Genomic DNA, 23,775 nt, shown 5'->3' with positions numbered 1-23,775 from the left:
CGGTGTTTATCCGCCGAGCCGAGCCGAGCCGAGCCACGGGAAAGTGCGTTGGTGCGCTTCATGGTGCATTCAAGAGCAGGTCGTAAACTCAGGAATATGTACTGCCATGAGTGCGACAGTTGTTTAAAATAGGACAGATTCTATTTTCTGTCTTATCTTCCTTTGTTGAAATATATACTTCCGTCTTACACATTACACATGCAGTATTAGTACTGCAGTATCAGTACTGCAGTATAAGTACTGCAGTACTACACTGACAGATCAAATCAAGTTGTTGTCTACAAACGTCACCATGTTCCTGTTCAGCACGTCCTCAGCTGTTTTTTACTGCAGCACTAATGATTAGATGATAAAATCAGCCCCAATAGATTTAAAGTGTAAAGCTGCTTCTGTTTTCTGTGTGTGTGTGTGTGTGTGTGTGTGTGTGTGTGCGCGTGTGTGTGTGTGTGTGTGTGTGTGTGTCCAGATCCCATATGTAACATCGAGCCCTCGAAAAAAATGTGATTGTTTGACAGCTCCAGTTTAAATATTTCTCATCATTCATTTTACCTCTTTTCTCCCAAAGTGTCCAGTTATTTCACTTCAAAGCAAAAAGTAAAGAGTTCATTCAAACATGAGTTTCACTGTGAGTGTTGCTGCTTTACTCTCCAGTGATGGGAGCACGATCCTCCAGACCTGATGCACCTCCTGCACAACCTCCTTCACCACGTGAGTTTATTTAAAATAGTTCTTATTGATAAAAATAAATCTCACATTGTTTCACGACGACTGTTTGTTTTCATGAACTTTTGCATATTTTTCAGTTCTCAGTGAACCATGGAGGACGATTCACTGGGGGTGAGTGTGTGTGCAGCTTCAGTGTGACTGAGTTAACTCGTAGTGATGATTACTGTTCATGTCTTTATGAGACGACGTCCTGATGAACTTCACAGTTGTTGTGTGTGCAGCTGAATCTCAATGCTTTTGCATCTGTTTCAGAGGCATCACCTCCGAAGAGGAAAACATTTAAATCAAATCAATAATTTCTTAAGTTATCAGTCAAATATCTAAAAGTGTGACTTCTCAATTAAATTGATCTCCATTATCACAGAACCACGACCGGGTCCAAATGAAAATGTTAATTAACTGAGTAAAAGACTTTCACTCGTCACAGTTCAGGGATTGTAGACGTCAGACCGGGCAGGCTGTCTGTTTGAGTCTCCCTCTCAGCTGGTGGATCGCAAAATATTAATCCAGTGTTATTGACTTTGCCACATAACTAAAATAAGATTTTCCAAACGACACAAAACTTTCAAAGTCTTCGGGAAAACCACAAGGTTGTATAGAACTGGTGGCAGAGTTATAATAGACTCAGCAGGAGTTGAAACTTGGCTGTTAAATTAAAAATAGAAACTTGTGCTAAAACAAAAAGGTAACCTTAAAACTGAAAAGACGAAACAAAGAAAGAGTTGTTTACTGTGAGTTTTATGAAAACAGGAGACAGCCTGGCTACAGTCAGTCAACCAATCAGGAGTCTCCTCCTTCAGAGTTTACTCTTTGCATTGTTTGAGACGGAAATCTTTGGAACAGTAAATTATTAAAACACATCAACATCCTAAAAACGCACATACTGTATGTCATCCACCATGACCCATTAAAGTAGTTAAAATAAGCATCATGTGAACTGAGAATACAACGACAGACAGAAAGAAACAAAGAAACAACAGTTACATGAGTTAAATCCTCTTTTAAGGAAATTATCACGAAGAACGTTAACTTCAGGTAAATAACTGTGAAACAAAGAGTAAATTATTTCCAACTATATTGCTGAACAAAATCTTGATTCTACAGTTTTCCTTTCACTAACTAATAAAATATGTCCTGATAACTCGTCTCACACACGTAGCGAATAAGAAGCAATAACTCGTTCATGGTCAGTACGTGGCAGCATGTCACACAGACTTCATCTGTTCTGTGGGTGTCAGCTGTTGAAATGTTAAAAGCTGTTTTTCCCTGAGAAGTGGGAAAACTGAGTAATGTGTAAAAACACAAATTTCAGAGCACAAATAATGACCTAAAAGTATTTTGAGAGTAATTTGTGATTACTGGGCTCCATGTGTTACACATACATGTGTTGTTGATGTGCTGCATGTTTCCTCCCTGAACAGAGACAATCAGAGCGTTCTGCAGCATGTGAAGGACTACAAACCTCCTACTGACAGACATCAGATCAGGATTCTTCCTTTTGGACCAGTTGGAGCTGGAAAGTCCAGTTTCATCAACTCTGTCCAGAGTGTCTTACAAGGCAAAATGTGTTCACAGGCTTTGGTGGATAACGCCTCTTCTTCATCTTTCACCAGAGAGGTATGAAGAACTTTTGATTGTGTGGATGAGGAAAAAAAACCATCATGTCATATAAAAACATTGCAAACCTCTTTAAAACCTTAAGATCTGGAAGCTAACACCTGGGAATGTAGTCTGTTAGGCTGGATTCAGACCAATTCAGGTGGTGGGAGTGTCACTCCATGGTCCGTGTGTTTGATGTGTTGGGAACCCCCACTGATCAGTTTGCTGAAAGACGAAGCTGCTATGTTGTTATGCTACTAGCATGCCGGTCCTACAGTAATCGTCGGCATCCACGGATGTGTTTTAAACTGGTGCTCAAAGCCAGACTGAGTGAAAACACATGAAACGTGACGTTACGATCCACTGTGGTTGTAGTCGCTCTAGTCGTTGCTTTCTTGTAGCAGAATGTCAAAGTCCCTCAGGACTGATTGGAGTAGACTCAGGTCACCTGTTGCGCAGGTGTGGAGACTGACTCCTAATCGATTGAGAGCAGCTTCTGATCCGGGTGTGACAATGCTTCTTGATTGTCGGACAGAAAACTCTGATCTCTTTAAGCCGCGTTGAGATTTCTTTGCTGTCCTTTGTTCTTCATGATTGAAGTAAATCTCGAGCTTTCTGCTGCTGAGTTGCAGAAAGTTTTCCTCTCTGAATTTTCATTCTGTGGTAGTTTGAAAAGTTAAAATCCACAAAATACTAACTAACTAAACCAAACTGATGAATCTAAAGCTGCTAAATAAAATCTATTACAATTACTAAATATATTACAGTTACAGTTACTAAAGCACTAAAGTGTCTGTTGTGTCTCTAAACTGATCATATTAACTGAACTTTTCTCTGTATGATCGTTACAGTTCACAACCTACAAGATCAGAAAAGAAGACGGACAGTCCTTTTATCCTTTTGTCTTCAACGACATGATGGGCTTGGAAAAAGACGGAGTCCTTGTGGATGACGTCAAACTGGCTCTGAGGGGACACATGAGAGACGGTTACAAGGTACAGCTGCTGCAGACGTTTCTTCTACAAAATCAATGTGAATCTTTTCTTTCTTTTACATGTTGAAACTAGCAGCTGACTGAATTTAAATGTGTTTTATTCCTGTCAGTTACTACTACCCTTTGATCAGATGTTAATTTGTTTTCCAGTTCAATCCTGTATCTAAGCTGTCAGAGGATGATCCATTCTACAACAAAAACCCAAGTACCAACGACAGAGTTCACGTTCTGGTTCTGGTCATTGATGCCAACACAGGGTCTGTGATGAAGGATGAAATTGTGCAGACGCTTCAGGACATCAGGAGGGACGCCAGTGATCTGGGTGAGAACAGGAATCTGTTTCAATCTGTTTGATGCCGTCTGATGAAATGATGAACAGTCACTTCCTGTGGCTGTTTGTAGCGTCCATGATGACGGAGAAACAGCAGCTGTGTTTATGTCACTAACAGCAGGTTGTTTTATTCTGTTCTCCTGCAGGAATTCCTCAAGTGGCCATTTTCACCAAAATTGATGAGGCCTGTCCTGAAATCAAAAAAGATTTAAAGACTGTGTACAAGGTCCAGTACCTGAAGAGGAAGGTATGTTTATGATTATTATAAATCTGACAACCAACAAGTGAGCTGTTCCTCCCTAATGTAAAATCTTTAGTCCTCCGTCTGGATTAAGATCAGCTGTGAGACGTAAACTGTCAACTCATCAACCTGATACAACCAGTAACACATGCCTGTTTATATGATGTGACCATATCATAATTTGTTTATGTGTTTATTGTTGTGTAGCAGCTGCACACAAAGATGAGGCGAGCCATTGAGCAAAACCATTTCCAAAAGATCTCAATTCAACGTCTTTGATGTGTGTTGTCCAAGTGATGTCCAGGTGACGTCTTTACGGGGTTCAAAATTAAAGTTTTTACTCTGTAATGTTAAACATCTTTTTAACTTCAGTCACAGACGTTTAAAGAACTTGTTGTGGTTCAAAGGTTTTTATGACGGTCATAGTTTACTCGATGCAGCAAAAACTACAGGGAGGATTTAAACCTTGAGCCTCAACCTCATTAGCTGCATGAGGTGTGCACTTTACCAGGAGAGCTACTCATCAGATTTATTAAATACTATGTTTGGTCATTCAACTTTCATCAAGGCCAATATTACCAGCTTGGAACAAAAAAAAGATGCCAAGATAACTTCACCAACGTTGAAAAGGGTCAGGAATACGGTTGGATTTGTTTTTGCTCTGTGTGGAAAAAGCTGCTTGTCCTAAATCAGGTGACCATCGAAATGTGCTAATTGATGCTTGTTTCCACTATGGCTATGCTAATATCAGGTCTGACTGGAAGGTGTGAAGTGTCCTTACACAATTATAGAAGAAGAGGGTGCATGGATATGACATCATTAAAAGAGCTCCACTCAAAGTGAAATCTACTTTTTCAAATTTGACCCAATCAACACCAAATGTGGTATACGGCCTCGTGGAACAGCAACACATTTCTATTACAGATGAGCAAGATCAGTCGAAAAACATGGGCGCTATCAATCAAAATATCCGTATTAAGGGCGGGGCTTACAATGAACTGGCCATAACTCTGTAACCATTGGTTCAATCCTCATAAAAGGTTTGGAATATGTCTACCAAAGAAGGCATTTTGAGCCGGGACCATAGGGGGCGCCACAGATACCGAAAATGTATCTTAAAACCAGTTGGACAGAATTTCACAAATTTCGCTGAATCCCGCTCATTACTGCTTGCAGGAACTCAACGTTATGATGTGTGACGTTATTTCTGGTTCCAGTTATTGATGACAGCTTAATGTATCTTCTATTTAAAGCTCAGGATTATATTTCCATGTTTTCATACACTGGGAGACGTTTTAAATGACAGGCGCTCCTGGGCGTTACAGTGAAATAGGGACAGGCGCTCCTGGGATCTTTTTAGAGAAAACAAAACATGAACCATCGAATACTGATTTGGGCTTTGATTACCATGGCAACCGTTGATGCTTCAAAGCTTCGAAGCATCTGTGTGAGCCCTAATGAAGTGGCTGTGATTGGTGAATAGCCATTACTGTTTTTACAATAATTGTAGGTTGCACACTGACCACAGGAAGCTGGCCAACAACTGATCTGCTTAATGAGGTCAGTCCAGCTGATCAGATCTGTGCTGTGAGGACTAAAACTTTATTGTTCTGAGCTGTAATCTGATCAGATGTTGTGTTTTTGAACACAGATGGAGGAGTTCAGTGCAGACGTGGGAATCCCCATGAACTGCATCTTCCCTGTGGAGAACTACCATAACCACATCAGCCTCGACAGTGACGTTGACTCACTGATCCTGAGCGCCCTGAGAGACATCATCAACTACGGAGATGACTACGTCAACGTAAAGAAGAGCAATGACAGACTGATAGGTTTTAACGTAGCGTAAGCAGGCTGTGTTTCACAGTGTGGAGCAAGTTCAGCCAAAATGTAATTGTGGCTTTCATTTGATAGTAATAAGTTACTTTACAGTATTACTGATTACACTGCTTTTGCATTACTTTCACCAAAGGTAACAGCAGAAATGTAACAAGCCTTTATAAAATGGAAGTTTGCTGCAGTTTATTACAAATCCAGAGGGGGGCGACACTGCAAAGCCAAATGAAGGCTCTCCTCCAGAGCGCAGATCGTTCTTGTAATCACCCACAGTGATTACTCCTGCGTATCAAACCCTGCTTATATTACAACAGCGTGATGATGATTAAGAGCAATCAAACAGAAGGCACTTTTTTAAATAAGCTGATAGCCTTGGACACAGAGATGAGCAGGCGGACAGACGTTCAAAGTCTAACCAGTTATGATTATGTCTGACTCTGCAGCCATTTTGGGAACACTACTCTTCTTCAGGGATATTTTTCTTCAGGCGCTCTAGGGGAAATGTTCTGGTGTGAATAATTCTTAAAGAACATAAATAAACACCAGTGATTCAAGCGAAAAAAATGAAGTGCCATACTCTTGTTAGTCACATGCTGGCAGACAGCAGACACACTTATTCTAAAAGGTTATCAGTGCATTTTATTGACAGATGTGCTTGCAGCACGCAGATAAAACAAAACGGATGCTAAAAAAATCGCTGCAGATAGAGCTGACCACAGATCCAGTAGTCAATACCAGTCAGTACCATTCAGTACCAGTCAGTACCGGCCAGTACTAACTTGACTATAACTGACTTCACTAATCTTTGTATGTTTTAATTCAAAGTTTAGTTTAAAGGGTTTAACACCCAAACAAAATCTAAACAGTATCATAATTTTAGACTAATATAACTTGAGGTTGTATCTGCTGTGTGATGAAATAACAGAGTTTGGAGGTGGAGCTCTGTCTCCTATTTTGTGTCATTGTATTTAAGCCTCACAGGTTTGTTGTGAGTAATGTCAATGTAAATATAAATTATTTAGAGCTTCCTGCACAGCTGCAGTATGTACAGCTCATCTGTACATGAAGGGCAGTGGGAGGAGGCTTTGGTCCGCTTCTGAGACAGCTGATACAGTTTAATGTGTTACTAAACAGCCGGAAGGAGCTGCTCTCAGTTCTCATTCAGGTTCAGATGATGACTGGTGATGAGTTTTTTAATTTGAATGTTGAATTGTTGAGGTTTTATCTTCTATGTTTTTTGTCTATTTTCCTCTTTTTTGTCACTGTGGAGCGTCTTTTAAGTCTGAAATAAAGTTTTAATTGAATTAAAACTGTTTGTTGTGTTTATTCCGGTTTTGTTCCGAACGTTGAGTCACCCTCGTTGGAGGTTCAGGTTTTAGGTTCAGTCAAACTGCTCTTCATCAAACCAGGTCTCTTTTATTGTCAACCTTTGAATATAATATGAATCATACATAAAATGTCAGTCAAATCAGCGTCTACTCCTGTAGTAGACTAGTGGGGCTAAATGTAAAGACTTTGGGCTAAAGACTTCAAGATGTGAATCTCGAATTTCAGCACTGGCCAAAATATGCTAAAATTAATATTACAAAATTATGAGTTATTGCCAACGGTACAGTGCCTCACACGGGGCACCACATGTAGAGCTTAATGCAACATTAAAGCTATGGTCTACGATTTGAAAGATTTGTTATTATTATTAACATCATTTAGATGGTGGTTATGACCCAATAGTACCACCTACACAATGTGGAGAGTAAAAGGAAACAAAAAAACCCATTCTCTCTAGTGTCTGCAAAACTGAAAAGAAATTGACCAATAGGAACCATCTGGCCCGGATGGCTCCTATTGGATCAATTTTCCGATCCAATCCCCTCGCTCACTCTCCTGCTCCTGCTCACGTCTGGTCCCGACCCACTTCCGCATTTGAAACTACAAGTGACAAGAGGTTTGTTTTGCCCTGAGCAGTTCAGCTGCCTCTGCTCGCCCCACCGACAAAGAGTCAAAGAAAGAAAGTCTGTCACTGAAAAGACACAAAGCGGAGATGTGAAACAAAGAGGGCTCAAACCGAATAAACATCGGGTCATCATTTGAACGGTGGCGAAAGGTCCGTGAAGATATGGACCCGGTGCTGATACAGCGAGTTTCTGTTGAGCAGGTAACCTTCGTCTCTATTGTGGATGTTGTGACACAGATAACTTTCATGCCGATGCTGCTGATGACTGTGAAAGCTGCCGTTAGTTTGTTTCTGTGTTATTAGGACGGTGTCTGTCTCTGCGGTGTTGTCAACACTTGTTTACTTGTTCGAGAGAGACGTTAGCCTCTATGCTAGCATTGTAAGCTAACAGCATCGGCAGCATCTGTTAGTCTCTTGGCCCTCAGTAACTTTTAGAAGTGGCTAACTTAGCTGTTGTAACTTATTACGTAGCTGTAAGGTAACGTAGCTGTAACATGCTAATGACGTTACGCTAGCTTGGCTGTGGAGCTTAGCTGTGGACATTGTAATGACTTACAAGAGTTACGTGAGTTTCAACGTGCATTGTAATAACTTTACCTGTGAATCCCACATCGTTACTCCGCAGTCAAAGCTGCTGTATTTGGTTTCTGCCGGCTCGTTGCTCTCGGTGCTTGTTGCGGGAGGGGGTGTGTCGCGGGGCTCCGAGGGGAGAGCGGTTCGAGCTCGGAGGGGAGGGGTGTGTGTGGGGGGGATGCTTTTTTCAAACCTTTCTCAGATCGTAGACCAGAGCTTTAATAGGGAGTTTTGGGTTAAATTTGGTTATCAACAAATATTCATGCTTATCAGGGATAATTATGAATTATGATAAATGATAACATCCAATTTACATTAGATCACCTTGGGGGCACCACCCTTGAAGAAGGGAAAAGAAAGCCAATTTACCAAATCAGTCTTATAAAAAGGTACTAAACTGTCAGTTTGTAACTCTAATTAATAATTAAGTTTATTAATTAACATGCACTAGGGCAGTAACAGTCAGATTGTCTCTTAAAGTTGACTCACTGAAACACATGGTAGTAACAGCAAAGTACAAAACTTCTGTTTCACAGGGCTGGTAGCACACTGTGGCTCTATCTCCGGCACTACCTCTTACTCAGGCTGTATGTATGTATGTAGTCATCTGATGACAGCTGAACACAATCTGCTCAGTATTTAGACTTCTGTCACATTTAATTGTCAAAGCTGTGATGATGATAAATGATTGGACCTCCACTAGGGGTCACAAAACCAAAATTACATATCCCAATACACAGGTCATTTTATAACACAGTAGATGATAGTTAAAAATTTAAAAAATACATGATAGAGACAGAGAATTGTATACAATGTTCCTAAAAACAGGAAAATTCATCTCTGATGCAACATTCACAGAAAATAATCTGCCTGAATTTACAAGAAGGAACAAATAAGTCAGAATCAGTCAGAGACAGAGTTTCACACAGTTTATAAAGTGTCTCCAACTCAACAACTCACTAAACTGACACATTTGTTAAGGGAGTCTGGGGACAAAGAAGTCGCCTATACTGGTTACTGTTTAGTGTGTTTGTAAAATGTGACATGTTTAGATCAATAAAATGTTTCTTCTTTGATAAATTGAGTGTAAATGGTGAAATCAGTGTAAACAGTGTGTTCAAACAGCTGCTAAATGTTGGCAGGTAAGACTTTAGCACTTTAGACACAGAAGCAGACAGGCTGGTACAGCCATGCTGCCACAAACTGACACTTTTTACAAGGAAACAAACAACTTACTGTCCAGGTCTGTAACCTAAAATTATATTGAAAACGTTGTAGTTTTCTTCTCGACTGTGACCTCAATGTAAAGTGTAGCAACAAGTGGTGGTAAAAAATAAAACTGATGGTGTTTCTTCTTTCAATCAGATCAAAACACAGAGGGAAACAAAAGAGCTCTGCTGTGAGTGACTGTGTTAAAAAAGAAAATTATGAAAATTAAAGTAAAAAGGACTGTGTTGCCATTATTGATGATTATATGAATAACTATTTCTACGCCCAGTCCAAGGTTCATATTCAGTGCTGGACTTTGTTCCAGTTCAGTCTGTCTGATCACTGTACTGTCGGGTGGTTAAGAGACTGTGAGCTCATTGTTTCAGTGAAGGACTGAGGACAGTCTGTGCGCCTTCCTGAAGACGGTGAGCATGTTTTTATTATACTATAGTATGCCTAATGTTATTCTTATCTCACTTTATGAATAATGGTATATTTACATGGCTTGTTGCTGTTGCTTTATAATATCTGTCTGACCGAGCTGTATCCGCAATGAAACTAATAATTCTATCTGCATACATATATTTTTATTATTGTGTTACCGACAAGATTTCAGTTTCCAGAAGTGTAAGTATTTGCTTGAATGTGCTGGTGGAGCACATTGAAATTTTAATAAGTCTGTACTTGATTATTTCTCGTATCATTTATTGTTCCAAAAGCTGCTTCAAGTTTGTGAAATTACTTCTACTCGTAAAACTTATGAATCAAGCGTAGCGTTAGTTCTGGCAGGCCACGACGTCAGCTCTAAATCAGCATCAACAGCGTAGCTGTCAACACGGAGCAGATCAGCTGATGGCTCAGCTGACTCCCTGTGCCCGCTTCCTATTGGGAAATTGCATTCAGAGCGCGCTATTTAAACTGCTCTAGCCCGACCTCACTTGCTGCTTCCTCTGCTGGCTTTTTTGCAACCCACCTCCACCCCAGCGCCTCCCGTCATCTGTTATGAATCTTACATTGTAGCTTGCTGGTTGCTCTGCTCTGTCTGGGTTTTTCTTTGCTGCTGCGCTCCCTGCTTATGCCATTCATGATGGCTCGTGAAGGGCAGGAAGGTGTGCTCTTCCTGCCTCAGGCTTTCCACGCAAGCGTCTGAGCGTCAACAGTTAAACTCTGAGCGTCAGCTCAGAGTTTAACTGTAAACGTTATTGTTTTATTCTGCAGCGATGGGAGCAGACGAGTCCAAACCTGAGCCACAGCGTAAGATTATTTAAAAATCTCACATTGTTTCATGATGACTGTATGTTTCTATGATCTCCTGTGTTTTCTGAACATGATCATGTATTTTTCAGTTCTCAGTGAACCATGGAGGACAACAAACTGGAGGTGAGTGTGTCTGCAGCTGCAGTGTGACGGTTAACTTGTAGTGATGGAGTACTGTTCATGTCCTCATGAGAGGACGTCCTGATACATTTCACGGTTGTTCTAAGTTCTGTATCGTAGCAACTGGATGTGATTCAGTTGGTTGAAGATGTTTCAACTCTCATCCAAGAGGCTTCTTCTAACTAACTGGAGGAGCTGCAGGCTTTTAAACTCTGTGTGGGAGTGTCCTTACATAGTGTACACAAATGTACATAGTGTGGGAGTGTTTCTGGGTCACTAAGGCCAGGTGAGTCCAGGTGTGAATGGTTGTTAAGCTGTCTGGAGAGAACTCAGTGCTACATTGTAGGTGGGTGATCAGTGATGTCTTAGTCCACCTCCTCTGTTCAGAGACGGTCATTCCAGTTTGACATAGATGGATTCTTTTACTTCTTCTTTCAAACCATCTGTCTTCTCTGGCCAAGATGTTGACATTGTTGTCCTCAGAGGAAGGATTTTTTGTAAGTGGACAGCAGAGTCTTGGACCTGAGGAGTTGGCCCTCCTGTGTTTTGCCATTCATTTATGAAGAAGTTGTTTTGTCTCCCCAATGTCCAAATCTGTGCAGTCCTGCTGCATTGAACAGCATCAACTACATTCACTGTTGTGTGACATCTGGTTATCAACAGAGAATGAAACTCTGCCTAACATCAGACTTTACTGTAATGTTTCCCTCCCTGAGCAGAGACAAAGAGAAGGATCTGCAGTATGTGAAGAACTACAAACCTCAGACTGACGGTCAGCAGCTCAGGATTCTTCTTCATGGACCAGCTGGAGCTGGAAAGTCCAGTTTCATCAACTCTGTCCAGAGTATCGTACGAGGCAGACTGTATGTGCAGGCTTTGGTGGACAAAATCTCTTCTTCATCTTTCACCAGAAAGGTATGAAGGCTGTTCGACACCAAAGATTCATCATCTCATAATAAAACTTGAGTCTGGTTGTGTTTATGCAACTAAAACTTCAGTGTCTGGTGTTAAAGTTGTCGTGCTCACATCACACGAGGCACCATCATGTAGTGCTTCACGCAACAGTAAAAGGGAGTTTTGGGTTAAATTTGGCTATCAATAATAATTCATGATTATCAGGGATAATTATTAATTATGATTAATAATAAGATCCAATATACATTAGATCACCTCGGGGCAACACCCTTGAAGAAGGGAAAAGATAGCCAATTCACCAAATCAGTCTCAGAAAAGGTACTAAACTGTTTAAAACCCTGATTAATAATTAACTTATTAACTACAACCAATATCACCATAACAGCTGTAATGGTTGAAGGATTTTGGAGCTCTTGACAGAGTCGAGGTTGGCAACATTCACTCTTGTACAATATTAAATAGACAACATGTGGGTTCAAAAGTCTTTTATTCAACACAAAGACGAAAACACACTAACTAACATGTACTATATACAGGTGTGTGTGTGTGTGTGTGTGTGTGTGTGTGTGTGTGTGTGTGTGACGTGATGCCAGGTTATAGAAGATGGTTAGTTGCATGCAAAGACCCTGAGTCTGTGTGAAGCATCATTCACTAACTAGAATCAGCCGTCTAGGAAAGCAAACTACCAATAACCTGACCTGAGATCACAGTAACACTCAAACAGTGGACACACATACATTGAACACATATGCATCACATCAACCAGAGTTTAAAGTCCTGTGCTTAGCCGTGCTATGCTATGCTATCTAAGCCCAGTTCAACGTTACCAGTCTTTGAAGAAAAGGTGCTGGTGGTTGCAGGAGAACGTTGGGATTCCAATGTTGAATGCTGTTCTTGCTGTGCAACGACTGATGAAAGGAGGACTCAGCTGGAGTTTGACTCTCTGATCAGAGGGCGTCTGTCACCCTGACCAATAGTAGCTCAAAGCTGAATTTTGCTCCTACGTGTAAAGAATGGGGAATTCTAGGACACTGAGTTCAGTTCAGAGTTTTGAAATCCACAATGAAGGACTTCATCTGTGGGTCCCAACAAAGTCACACACTTCAAATGACCAGATTGTCATTTATATGACCACCTGAGGCCGGCAGTCAGGAAACACATTGGCAGACGACCAGTCACAGGATTGTAACAAAGAAACAAATCTAATACAGTTTATAGTAGCTTGGTGTTAACGTGCCTATTGTTGCTATATATTGATCATATTAGCTGCAGTTTTCTTCTTATGATCTTCACAGTTCAGAACCTACAAGATCCCAAAAGAAGGCCAACAGTCCTTTTACCCTTTTGTCTTCAACGACATCATGGGCCTGGAAAAAAGCAAAGGTGTCCATGTGGACGACGTCAAACTGACTCTGAGGGGACACGTGATGGACGGTTACAAGGTACAGCTGCTGCGGACTTTGGAGATTGTTTGTTCCTCACAGTTAGTTAACGTGGTCCTGACATGTATTCAAACATACTGCAGCTGCCAATTTACTGGATTTAAATGTGTTTTCCAGTTCGATCCTGAATCAAGGTTGTCAGAGAAAGATGGATTTTACAACAGATCTCCAAGTTCCAACGACAAAGTTCACGTTCTGGTTTGTGTCGTTGATGCCAGCACATCGTTTCCAATGGAAGATGAAACTGTGAAGAAGATTCGGGCCGTCAGGATGGAAGCCAGCGACCTGGGTGAGAACAGGAGTCTGTCAAACAGTCGTGAAGCAGCAGCTGTGGTTTGAATTCATGTCAGTTACAGTTTCCTGTTATCCTGCAGAGATTCCTCAAGTGGCCATTTTCACCAAAATTGATGAAGTCTGTCCGGAAATCAAAGCAGATTTGAAGAATGTCTACAAGGTCCAGTCTCTGAAGAGCAGGGTATGTTTAATTAGTAATATTAAGAATTATGACCAATTCTAATTACTGATCTGAAACCAGTGACCTGTTCCTCACTCTGAGTCTAATTATCATTTCTAGGATTTAAAAAAAAAATGTTGGCAGAGGACTGGCTTTGATGCTTCTTCTTAATGTGCATGACATTTGAGAGAGATGAGAGTGTTGCCAACCCTGCATAACGTTAATATTAACCGAAAATGTAAAAACAACAACATTTAGTTTGGTAGCTCTCAGAGACCAGCAGCAATATGAAAGTACAATTAAACAAGATGAATAAACGGGAAGAAGAAACAAACATATAAGAAATGAGGTCTCACCCTCTAATCACAGTATGTGTTGTAAATATGTCTGGCACTCGGATGAGGCTGTAAACGGGGACAGTTAAACGTCCTCACAGCGAACACGGAGACTCATCTCCTCACTAGTCCGTCTTTACAGGCCCACTATAGTTACACACTCTGACTTTACAACTTGTACATTGATCAGTTTATTAAGATGTCATGTTTTGTTTTGTTTAAACTCAGATGGAGGATTTCAGTGCGAGCGTGGGGATTCCCATGAACTGCATCTTCCCTGTGAGGAACTACCACGAAGAACTCAACCTCAACAGTGACGTCGACTCGCTGATCCTGAGCGCCCTGAAACACATCATATGTTTTGGAGATGACTACCACAACTTAAAGAAGAGTTCTGACATGCCAGTAAATTTCAGCACAGAATAAAAAGGCTGCATTCAGGTGACCTCACGTCTCCTGTGTCTCGGCCACAGAAGATCTGATGCTCACTGACGGCCCTGATGATGTTCGACGGCCGACCGGCGGCTCGATGTGTCAGAGTCTTAAGATTCAAGATTAATTTAATTGTCATCATGTAACACAAGATTGTATAATGAAGTTACTGATGTAATTCCCAAAGCTACACACACGCAAAACAAAAAACTATACAGGATAATAAACTAATAATAATCAAGTCAGGAAAATAAACTTTTCATGGTGGAGTGTTGAGGACATATAGAAAAGGAAAAATAGAAGTTGGAGTTGTGTTGAGTCGCTCAGACAAAATAGTCGAGCTGTTGCCTGAGCTGTAATTAAATTTATTCAGCTGTGTTCACAGGACGTAGCTGAGCTGAAAATGTTCCCGAAACATGTTCGTCAGGTCAGATGATGTTTATGATGTCGGTCATTAACTTTGTTGTCTGTTTGTCTTTTACTGGTTTCAGAGTTCGTTGTCCTGTTCAGTGCCCGTCATTAAGATCACAGCTGTTAAACTAAACAGCATCATAACTTCACACTAACGGCCCTTTACACGTTCTCTCTGTTATTATTATTAATTATTAGCTAGAGTTGGTTCAAAGTATTAGATTATTAGCCCTCTGGTATGTCCATCATATGTGGTTAGATGGAGCAATTCTGTATCTGCTCCATTTCATATAATGATATAATCTGTCTCCTACTGAGTCTAATGTGTAATTGTAAAAGTGTTGGTGTAACACAGGAGTATGAATCACGTTATGTCTGCTGCAACCTGCTGTCTCACCGAACTGTATAATAGACTGCTGCTCCACTGTGTCACTAGCGACGTTTCAATAAAGCACATTGAAGAATATCGCATTAGAAATTTTATGGAAACAGCAAAATAAGATAAAAACCTGAGGACCTTCTCCATCTTGTCTCCTGGTTTGTTTACCTCCAGCCTCGGCACCGCGTCGCCCAGTTCATTCAATTAAAACTGTTTATTAAAACGCACCAGATTCACATTTTGATCTTTTTTATTTTTTTTTATTTTTGGTGAACTTTCAAAAGTTTGCTTAAAACTCACTTGACATTTGATAGAAACATGTCTACGTCTCTAAAAAAAAGGCACCAAAACTACTTGGTTCAGTGGCAGCAGAAGGAAAAGATCCCGGTTTCACTCAAAACAACAACTTGTGAATCGTCCGTCCTGTCGCTGTCACACATGTGAGTCAAACCGTCCTGTTGTGGATCAGTGGTTCTGGTACACACTGTGCTGTGTCACTGGGCTGATTGATGAGGTGTGTTGTGTTCAGCAGGTTCAGTGGCTGCAAACAAGTCTTCCTCATTCTGTGTTGACAGTTTACGCTTGTTAATAATCAACTGTTCATATCTTAATAACTTCATGGAGCTGAAGTTCAGTGATTTCATCATGTGTAAAAAAGATCTAATCAATCACTAACAGAAATGGATTGAGATGAAGTCTTTGTACAGTTTTGCACCCTGACAGCTGCTGTCGAGGAATAAAAGCTCAAACACAGTTTCTGTCTTTGTCTCTTATTCAAAGTAACACCCCCATACACAGATGATGATAATAATATCTGTTAAAAACAAACGTTTCCTGGAATATGTTACAGGGTTAGGGTTGGCTGAACTCTTCTCGCCGGTACAAACTGTTCCCACGCTGCAACAAGTAAAACCAAGTAAGAAACCTCGAAGAGAGGCGACGAGCTGCCGGTATCTTTCTTCCTGCACGTTCTCGTGGGCAGAGACTCGTCCTTCAGTTTGGTGGAAATCCGATCTGCAGTTTTTGTGAAATCCTGCTGACAAACCAGCCAACAAAAGGACACAGGTGACAACATACCCTCCTGATAAAAAGGTAAATAAATACAGAAGCAAATAACAAAAATATACATTCTGTCACATTTATAGCTTAATTATAATTTTTGATCTTGGCAGTTTCAGTCTCCATGATTTGACACCTGACTGAAGGTGGGCGGAGTTCAGGAACAAGTAATGTGAAGTTTAGAGAGCTGCACTCTGAAGGTGTGACGCTGCACCTGTTGGCTTCAACACCACCTGTGGTCAGTGAGGAAGTCATCACCAGAGAGCTCCAGCAGGGGGCAGCATGCGCTTAACTTCTGCTGGCTTCCACCTGAATCTTCTTCCTGTCAGGATTCATGAATCAGAGTCAACACAGATTCATACAGAACCAGTTAATTATAATAATTTAAACCCACTGATTAAAGTCAAATGTGAAAAAAACATCAAAGAGCCAAAACATCCAAGTTTTAAATCTTAAAATATGATTAAATGTATTATAATAGAAAAAGCGTGTTTGAGGAGGTATCATAAATATCACTAGTTGGCAGATGTGATGTCACTTCCTGCTCTGTACGAAACAAACAGACTCCATGTTTGACACAAAGACAGAAAGAAGTTCATGTAGAACATCTGCTGAATTTACAAGAAGGAGACGATGATTCAGAGTCTGTCGGAGAAAGTTTCACTACGTTATAACGTTTGTTTTAACTCAGCAACTCTTAAAATCACTATATTTGTTAATGGAGTCTGGTGACCTTGTGGTTCAGTGGTTGGATCAGTTGAAACAGACAGTGTGTTATCCATTCTGCCTGTTGTTGTTGTTGTTGTTGTTGTTGTTGTTGTTGTTGTTGTTGTTGTTGTACTTCTTCTTCTTCTACTTCTTCCTTCAGTGGGTCCAGGACACGTGTGCGAACACCTCTGGATGTGTCCTCATTCACACCTGTCCTCAGGTGGATGTTGACACCAGGTGTGGACAGCCTCTCAGTGAGACGTGACGTGTTTGGATCCTCCTGAACAAATCAAGATGTTTTCATGAGCAGCAGCCTGATCAGATCGACACAGATTATAGTCTGGAGGCTGGAGGATGAGCACGTTCATGTTTTGGTGCTGATGACCCGTCTGGTGAACAGTTTGGTCCCAGAACATCAGTGTGACCCGGATTCTGAGCAGCTCTGAGCGTCGTGTTTTCATCAGAGTGTTTCTGAGAGCTGCTGCTGCTTCCTGACCCAGTTCCCCTGCTCGGCTTGACTGGGTTGTCTCCAGTGCTGCTGTGGGAGCGCACACACACACACACACACACACACCCACACACACACTCTCTCCTTTTTGTTCTGCTGTGTTTGTTGGACACAAGTCGACCAGGTTGCTGGGTCGGTGACTCGTGACCTTGTTGGTGGCGCTCCTCATCAGGACTCTGCTCTAAGTGTCTCACCGACTCATCAAAGCTCTGACGCTCATGTTTGTTGCAGTTCATCACAAACCCAGCGGGGGGCGATGTTGTTCAGTCAGAGGCCACGGACCCACCCAGTGCATCATGGGACCGCCAGTGGACGGCTAACAATAATGCTAACAACAACAACAACAACAACAACAACAACTCTGTTTTCAACATTAAAAATGAAGAAGACACTCAGCGTCTGTTCTCTTAAAGGAGCAGTCTGTAGTTTTGGAGAAGAAACGTCGTGTTTCTTGACAGTAAATGTAATAATTTCACCAAAATCCTCAAACTGATGTTAAAACCACATTTTACTGCTGAAAGTGAAACATTCCTGTATAACACGTTACACTGAACTCCTCCTCCTCCTCCTCCGCTTCCTCCCCCTCCTCCTCCTCTTCCTCCTCTTCCTCCTCCTCCTCCTCCTCCTCTATTAATAAAGATATTAATAAAGATATTAATAAAGATATTAAAGCGTTACTTTAAGGACTTTGGTGAAATTATTACATTTACTGTCAAGACAGGTGACACCACCTCGTCGTCGTATTCAACATCATGCATGACGTGCTGAGCTGCATGTTGGACTTAAAGGAGCACTCTGCAGAATTTAAATATTTACAATATGAATGAGTAACAATACAAACTGTTTCCATCAGTGAAGAAACCAGCTGCTCTCAGAGGACAATAAGGTCCCAGAACACTGTCTGAAGCTAGACAGGTGGCAGGGTCCGCCACATATAAACACAGTGAACAGTCTGTGTTGTCCTTTAAGGTCAGTTTGTTTATTCAGTCGATGAGGATCTTTCTCTGCTCATTAAACTACAGACTGCTCCTTTAATGATGCAGTCATCATAAACAAACATGTTTGTTGTGGTAACGTTTGACTGATGGATGAACCTGTTGATCTGATCAATAAGTGAACTGACAGAAAATTAAACAACTATTTTCATCACCAGTTCAGTTAATTGTTGTGTTTTTGTCGTCGCTATGAAAAATAATGAAGATTTTTAGTTTTTGACTTTTGGTTTTATGTTTGGAAAACTGTGAGGAGCAGTTTCTACTGTTTTATTCACTAATTACTAACAGCAACCTGTAAATATAATAATGATGAAACAATATTAAATGAAGGAAAACAAAAACAAAGTACACAGAATAAAATAGGATAATTAGGGACAAGATGTGTAAACTGTTACTATCTACACATGTAAACACATAACTACAGAATATAAAGAGTTTGTTGTTGTGCAAAGAAAACTAATATAAAATAATATAAATACATGTGTGTGTTTATGGACCACAGTGCTGTTGTCGGTGACACAAACTAAAATGATGCTGAAGTTTCCTCCAGAAGCTCCGGACATGTCATCTGACCGCGGCCGCTCAGGAGGCGTCAGCCCCGGCGTGTTCCTGGGAAAACCGCCGCTGGAGGAGGTGAAGCAGCGGGGGGAGAGGAGGGGACAGGCCGGGCTGCGGCTGTACTGTGACCGGCATGGAGACACGGAGGCTCGGCGGGCAGAGAGTGACACACGTCGGCAGCAGTGGAGGAGCTGCTGCTGAACCTCCTCTTCCTCCTCCATCATCATCATCATCATCATCCCACCACACACCTCCGCCGTTCAGACTGTTCATCCAGCAGCAGCAGCGGCAAACCCACAACAACAACAACAACAACAACAACAACAACAGCAGCCAGCAGGGGAGAGGAGAGAGCGGCGGGAGCCGACAGCATCATGGAGGGACAGAAACCCTCCTCCTGGTGGGGAACAGCCGAGCGGAGCAGCGCCATCACCAGCACCAGCTGAACACCAGCGAGGAGGAGGAGGAAGAGGAGGAGGAGGAAGAGGAGGAGCGGATGGATGCCAGTCTGCGATCAGCCGCCAACAGCACCAACAACAACCCTCCTCCGAGTGGGACCAGCTCCGGGTTTAATCATTATTATGGGAATGGAAGAGGAGGGCCCAGCTTCGATCAACATGGCGGACAACAAAGCCCAGGGACTGGGGTAACAGCGGCGCTCTCGGCACACAGCACCATGGATCAGGTTCAGAACTCCCACGAAGGCTACAACAACAACAGCCCGTATAACCACTACCCGAACTATCGACCCGGCTATGGGAACAGTGGATATGGAGGCATGATGAGCCCCTCACGCCAGGGGAACAACCTGCTGGGCCCGGGCAGCGGCGGCTCGGCCGCGGCTAACCACAGCAAAGCGGCTATGACTGCTACCAGCTCCCCGGCTGGAGGAGGAGTTGGCGGCGGCAACAACGGAGGATTTCAGCGGTTTCCCGGACAGAGTCAGCAGCAGCTGCACCCTTCCGGAGCCACACCGACTTTAAACCAGTTATTGACGTCTCCGAGCACGATGATGCGGGGTTATGGAAGTGGATATCCAGATTATAATAATCCTTCTGCACAACAACAGCCGAGCATGGGGCTGGCTAAAGACATGGGCTCCCAGTACGGCTCGGCTGCTCACGGCTGGGGAGGGCAACAAAGAAATCACCCGGCCATGAGCCCGGGGAACACCGGGCAGGGCAGCGGCCGGTCCCAGGTGAATACTGCTTTATTAAAGTCCCGTCCACCGCTGTTAGCTGCTGATAAACTAGGCTGACTAATGAGACGGAGACGTTTTATGACAGCTAACCTACGTTAGCCGCTATGCTAACACGTCAGTTAGCTGGTAAGCTAGGTGTGTTTTTTTTAGCTCCACTGCATAGACGTCATTTATGCAACATGACTCACACATCTGAGTATTTTAACAATAACGTATATAAAGACTCTTCCTTAATGTGTTAGTTGCATACTAAGCATTAAATAACAGCCGTACGAGCTGACAGTTGTGAGTAAAGTCAGTGTTTCTGTTCCGCGTCCAAGGTGACTCCGTTTTTAGCTTGCTAGGCTAAGCTAGCTTTAGCATTTTAGCTGCTGTTGACGGAGCCGAACAGGCCTGAAGAGAGAGTGTGTGTGTGTGTGTGTGTGTGTGTGTGCGCGCGCGCGCGCGCGCGCGTGTGTGTACATTAAATATACTGTGGTTGTATTTGGGGGTGTTTGGTGACACACAGTCAGAGAACATGCTAGCAGGACGGTTAGCTGACAGGACGGTTAGCTGACGGTCCTCTGACAGCTCCGTTCACATCTGACATCATCTAATCGCCTCACATGTGCTGATTATCTGTCCTGAGTCGGTGGACGTGTCCCCGGTCGGTCGGTCGTCTCCACAGCTTCAGTTCGCCTCTCTGTCATGCTAACTAACAGACCGCCGGGTGCCGAGGGTCAGCTGGTCTGAGCGGTGTGTGTCGCTCCCCTCTGCCCGTGATCTGGCCTCCTCTTCGGGTTGGCAGGGAGCCCGCTGTGGCCCCATCTCCACACCAGAGCCCTGACCTTCACACATGCAGATTAGCCATGTGGCCATCACCACCGGCACAACACTGGAGCCACATGTTCGTGCTGCTCCCCCGGCTGCCCTCCACCGCGGCCCCGGCCTGCTGGAGGCCTCTGCCCCGCTGCGTCCCCCTGTCACCGGCCGGTCATCCCTCCCTCATGTGGGGGACAGTTGACCGTCACCGCCGCTGTCCGAGTGCACTGAGGCTCATTACTGCTTTACACAGCAGCCACATAAAGACAGAGACGAGTTATGATGTTCAGATGAATCATGTTGGGACCAGAGATAAAGAAATGCACCTGATAAGTGAGAGAGACTGTGGAGGCTCATCACTGCTGGTTAAACAAGAAACATTAAACTGAGCTGAATGAAGAAATATTTCCACTGTAAGTCAAAAATTACGAGATAAAAAGAGACTTATTTCATTTAATCAGGGCTAAATTATCATCAGCTGTTTGTCTGCTTTATTGTGAAAGTAATGATCCTTATGTCTTTGCAGTGTTGACATCAAGGTGTGAGTCCTGAGGAGACTTGACGATATTAAGAGATATATTGTTCACAATAATATTATTTATACATTTAATACAATAACATTTTCATCATCAGTTGATCTGATGAACGTGACTCTGGTTCAGAGTTCAAACGTCAGAAACAGAAGATTCATCACAGCGGTTTGAAAAGAGTCAGAAAACATCAGTTTCTCAGTGTTTCAGTAAACAGAAGCTTTTAAATGCATCAAAACTAATCCTGTTTATTTCCACTGAACTGAAGTGTGTTTGGATCGGGACCGAACAAACAGCAGAAGTTCTGTAAGTCAGGACGTCTCTGCAGCTCAGCATCATTTCAGCTATATCTCAGTTCAGTGGTTGAACAAACGCTGTATTATAACTTTACTTTGGATATAAACTTAAATTAAATGTGTTTAAATAACATTAATACAGAAGGATTCAGTGCTGTAGGTAAACAGATGTACATGGTGACCTCACGTCGCTGCAGCGTAAACAAGATTATTAAATATCATTACATCAACGACCAACAGCCCAAAAATATTCAGTTAAAACCAAAAAAAACATCAAGTTCAACCATCAAAGAGTTTGGATTTATTACTTTAAATATGACTTCAGTGATTAATGATGAAAATAGTCGTGGATTCATTTTCTTTAGTTTTAATAATCAGATGATCGATTAATTGTTGCAGCTCGACAGGAGGTCTGACAGAGGAAACTCCTGACGTCACGTTTAGTCACAGAACGGACTGACAGATAAATATAAGTATAAAAGATAAATATAAATATAAAATAATAATATAAAAGATAACGGTGAATCCTCGACGCTCTGTGACAAACATCCAGTGCTTTTCATTTAGTTTATCCCCAAAATAAGAAATACTTTTGTTTTTGTAATTAATAGTTGTTACATATTTATCCACGAAAACCACTTTATTGTTGTTGTTGTTGTTGTTGTTGTTGTTTTTCCCTGAGTTGTTGACCTGTTTCCCAGATGAAGAATTTAAATGTGTCCTTGCTCGTTTTGCAGGATGTGATGAAAATACAAACATTTTTAACGAGTTATATTTGTGAATATTAATGTTACTTCCTGTTACATCACAGCTGCAGTTATTGGTTATTTAATGGATTAGTTGATCTACAGATAATCATCATTCATCGTCTTTTAATTTAAAAAGTATATTAAAGACCTAATAAAACATAACAATATAAGAATAACAACATAAGAAATCAAATCAAATAAACAGCCTCGTTTATATCGTCATATTGATGAATTATTAGTATTTAGTGAAATAAATCAAACATCCGTTAACATCTCCTCTTTATAACAAATCTCACGTCTCCAGTTTGATTTATTGAACGTAATCAAACTCCAGTCAGCTGCTCACATCTGGATTATTGATCCAGTGTTTTCCAGCCCGATCGTCTCTGACAGCATCCAGCGCTGGGGACGGTTTGTGTTTCCTCGTCTCAGCTGACGGACGGAGACGTGTCCTCCAGAGAGAAGATCAAAGACGAGGATCAAACGTCTGGACGGAGTTTTGTTCCTAAAATCCATCAACGCTTTCTATTTTTAGCCGCAGTCGTCTGAGCGGCAGTGAAACATCTGAGTCACTGCTCACCTACTATTATGTCAGTGTGTCAAATACAGTGTGTGTGTGTGTGTGTGTGTGTGTGTGTGTATTAAAGCGTACCCAGGCGTGACTGTTGACTGAGTCTGAAGTGGCCTCGCAGGCTCACATTGTGTCTGAGTGCTGCTTCACTTGAATCGGCGCTGACACCAGGAGTTTAGTCTCAGTTGTCAGTTTTTGTTTTTTTGTTGTGGTTCAGTGAAGGCACCACCTGACTCTCACATGATGGTACAGTAGCCTGATGTGTTTACTGTCCTCGTCTCACTGGGCGAAAGGCACACTTGATATTTAACGTTCTGCAAGGAGTTTTTAACTGGTTCTGTTTCAGGTCCAGTCCACACGTACACGGGTACTTAAAGAATCTGTCCACATGTCCTTCATTGTGAAATAGCGCGCTCAAAGACAACAGCGATGCCCTCGAGATGCAGAAATTCTCTCGCCTTAGTTCAATAACAACAACTTCATTCTCAAAAATTGTCCGACCAGCTCTCGTCCAAGACCGGCGGCGTTGGCGGGAGGATGTAGCAACAGCAGCTCGGTCTGTAGCGACTCTGACGCCTCTGTTCCTCAACG

The 23,775-nt window shown here is 42.2% G+C and overlaps 2 protein-coding genes across 6 annotated transcripts in view; both read left to right on the top strand.

Annotated features, from left to right (window-relative positions):
• Positions 1-653: 653 nt before the first annotated feature.
• LOC311271338 (interferon-induced protein 44-like) lies at positions 654-7,028 on the top strand (the record flags this gene model as incomplete). Its single annotated transcript, XM_084376953.1, has 7 exons — positions 654-708; positions 804-837; positions 2,148-2,343; positions 3,177-3,320; positions 3,470-3,641; positions 3,797-3,897; positions 5,543-7,028. 7 exons carry the CDS (start codon positions 654-656, stop codon positions 5,738-5,740), a joined length of 900 nt encoding a protein of 299 aa, XP_084233079.1. The 3' UTR covers positions 5,741-7,028.
• An 11,829-nt stretch (positions 7,029-18,857) lies between these two features.
• The window catches only part of arid1b (AT-rich interactive domain 1B), a 39,733-nt gene continuing 34,815 nt past the window's right edge, over positions 18,858-23,775 (top strand). For 3 of the 5 annotated variants that reach the window (XM_084376736.1, XM_084376734.1, XM_084376732.1), the window contains exon 1: positions 18,858-20,234. In XM_084376736.1, the coding sequence (XP_084232862.1) occupies positions 19,170-20,234 (1,065 nt within the window). In that variant the 5' untranslated portion in view covers positions 18,858-19,169. The remainder of the gene's footprint in view (positions 20,235-23,775) is intronic. The other 2 variants (XM_084376735.1, XM_084376733.1) reach the window with 1 other exon arrangement.

The sequence above is a fragment of the Pagrus pagrus genome, assembly GCF_965226575.1.
Source record: "Pagrus pagrus genome assembly, chromosome: 16".
NCBI lineage: Eukaryota > Metazoa > Chordata > Actinopteri > Spariformes > Sparidae > Pagrus > Pagrus pagrus.
Note: the sequence above shows the minus strand (reverse complement) of the source record. Positions and strands in the feature narration are given on the sequence as shown.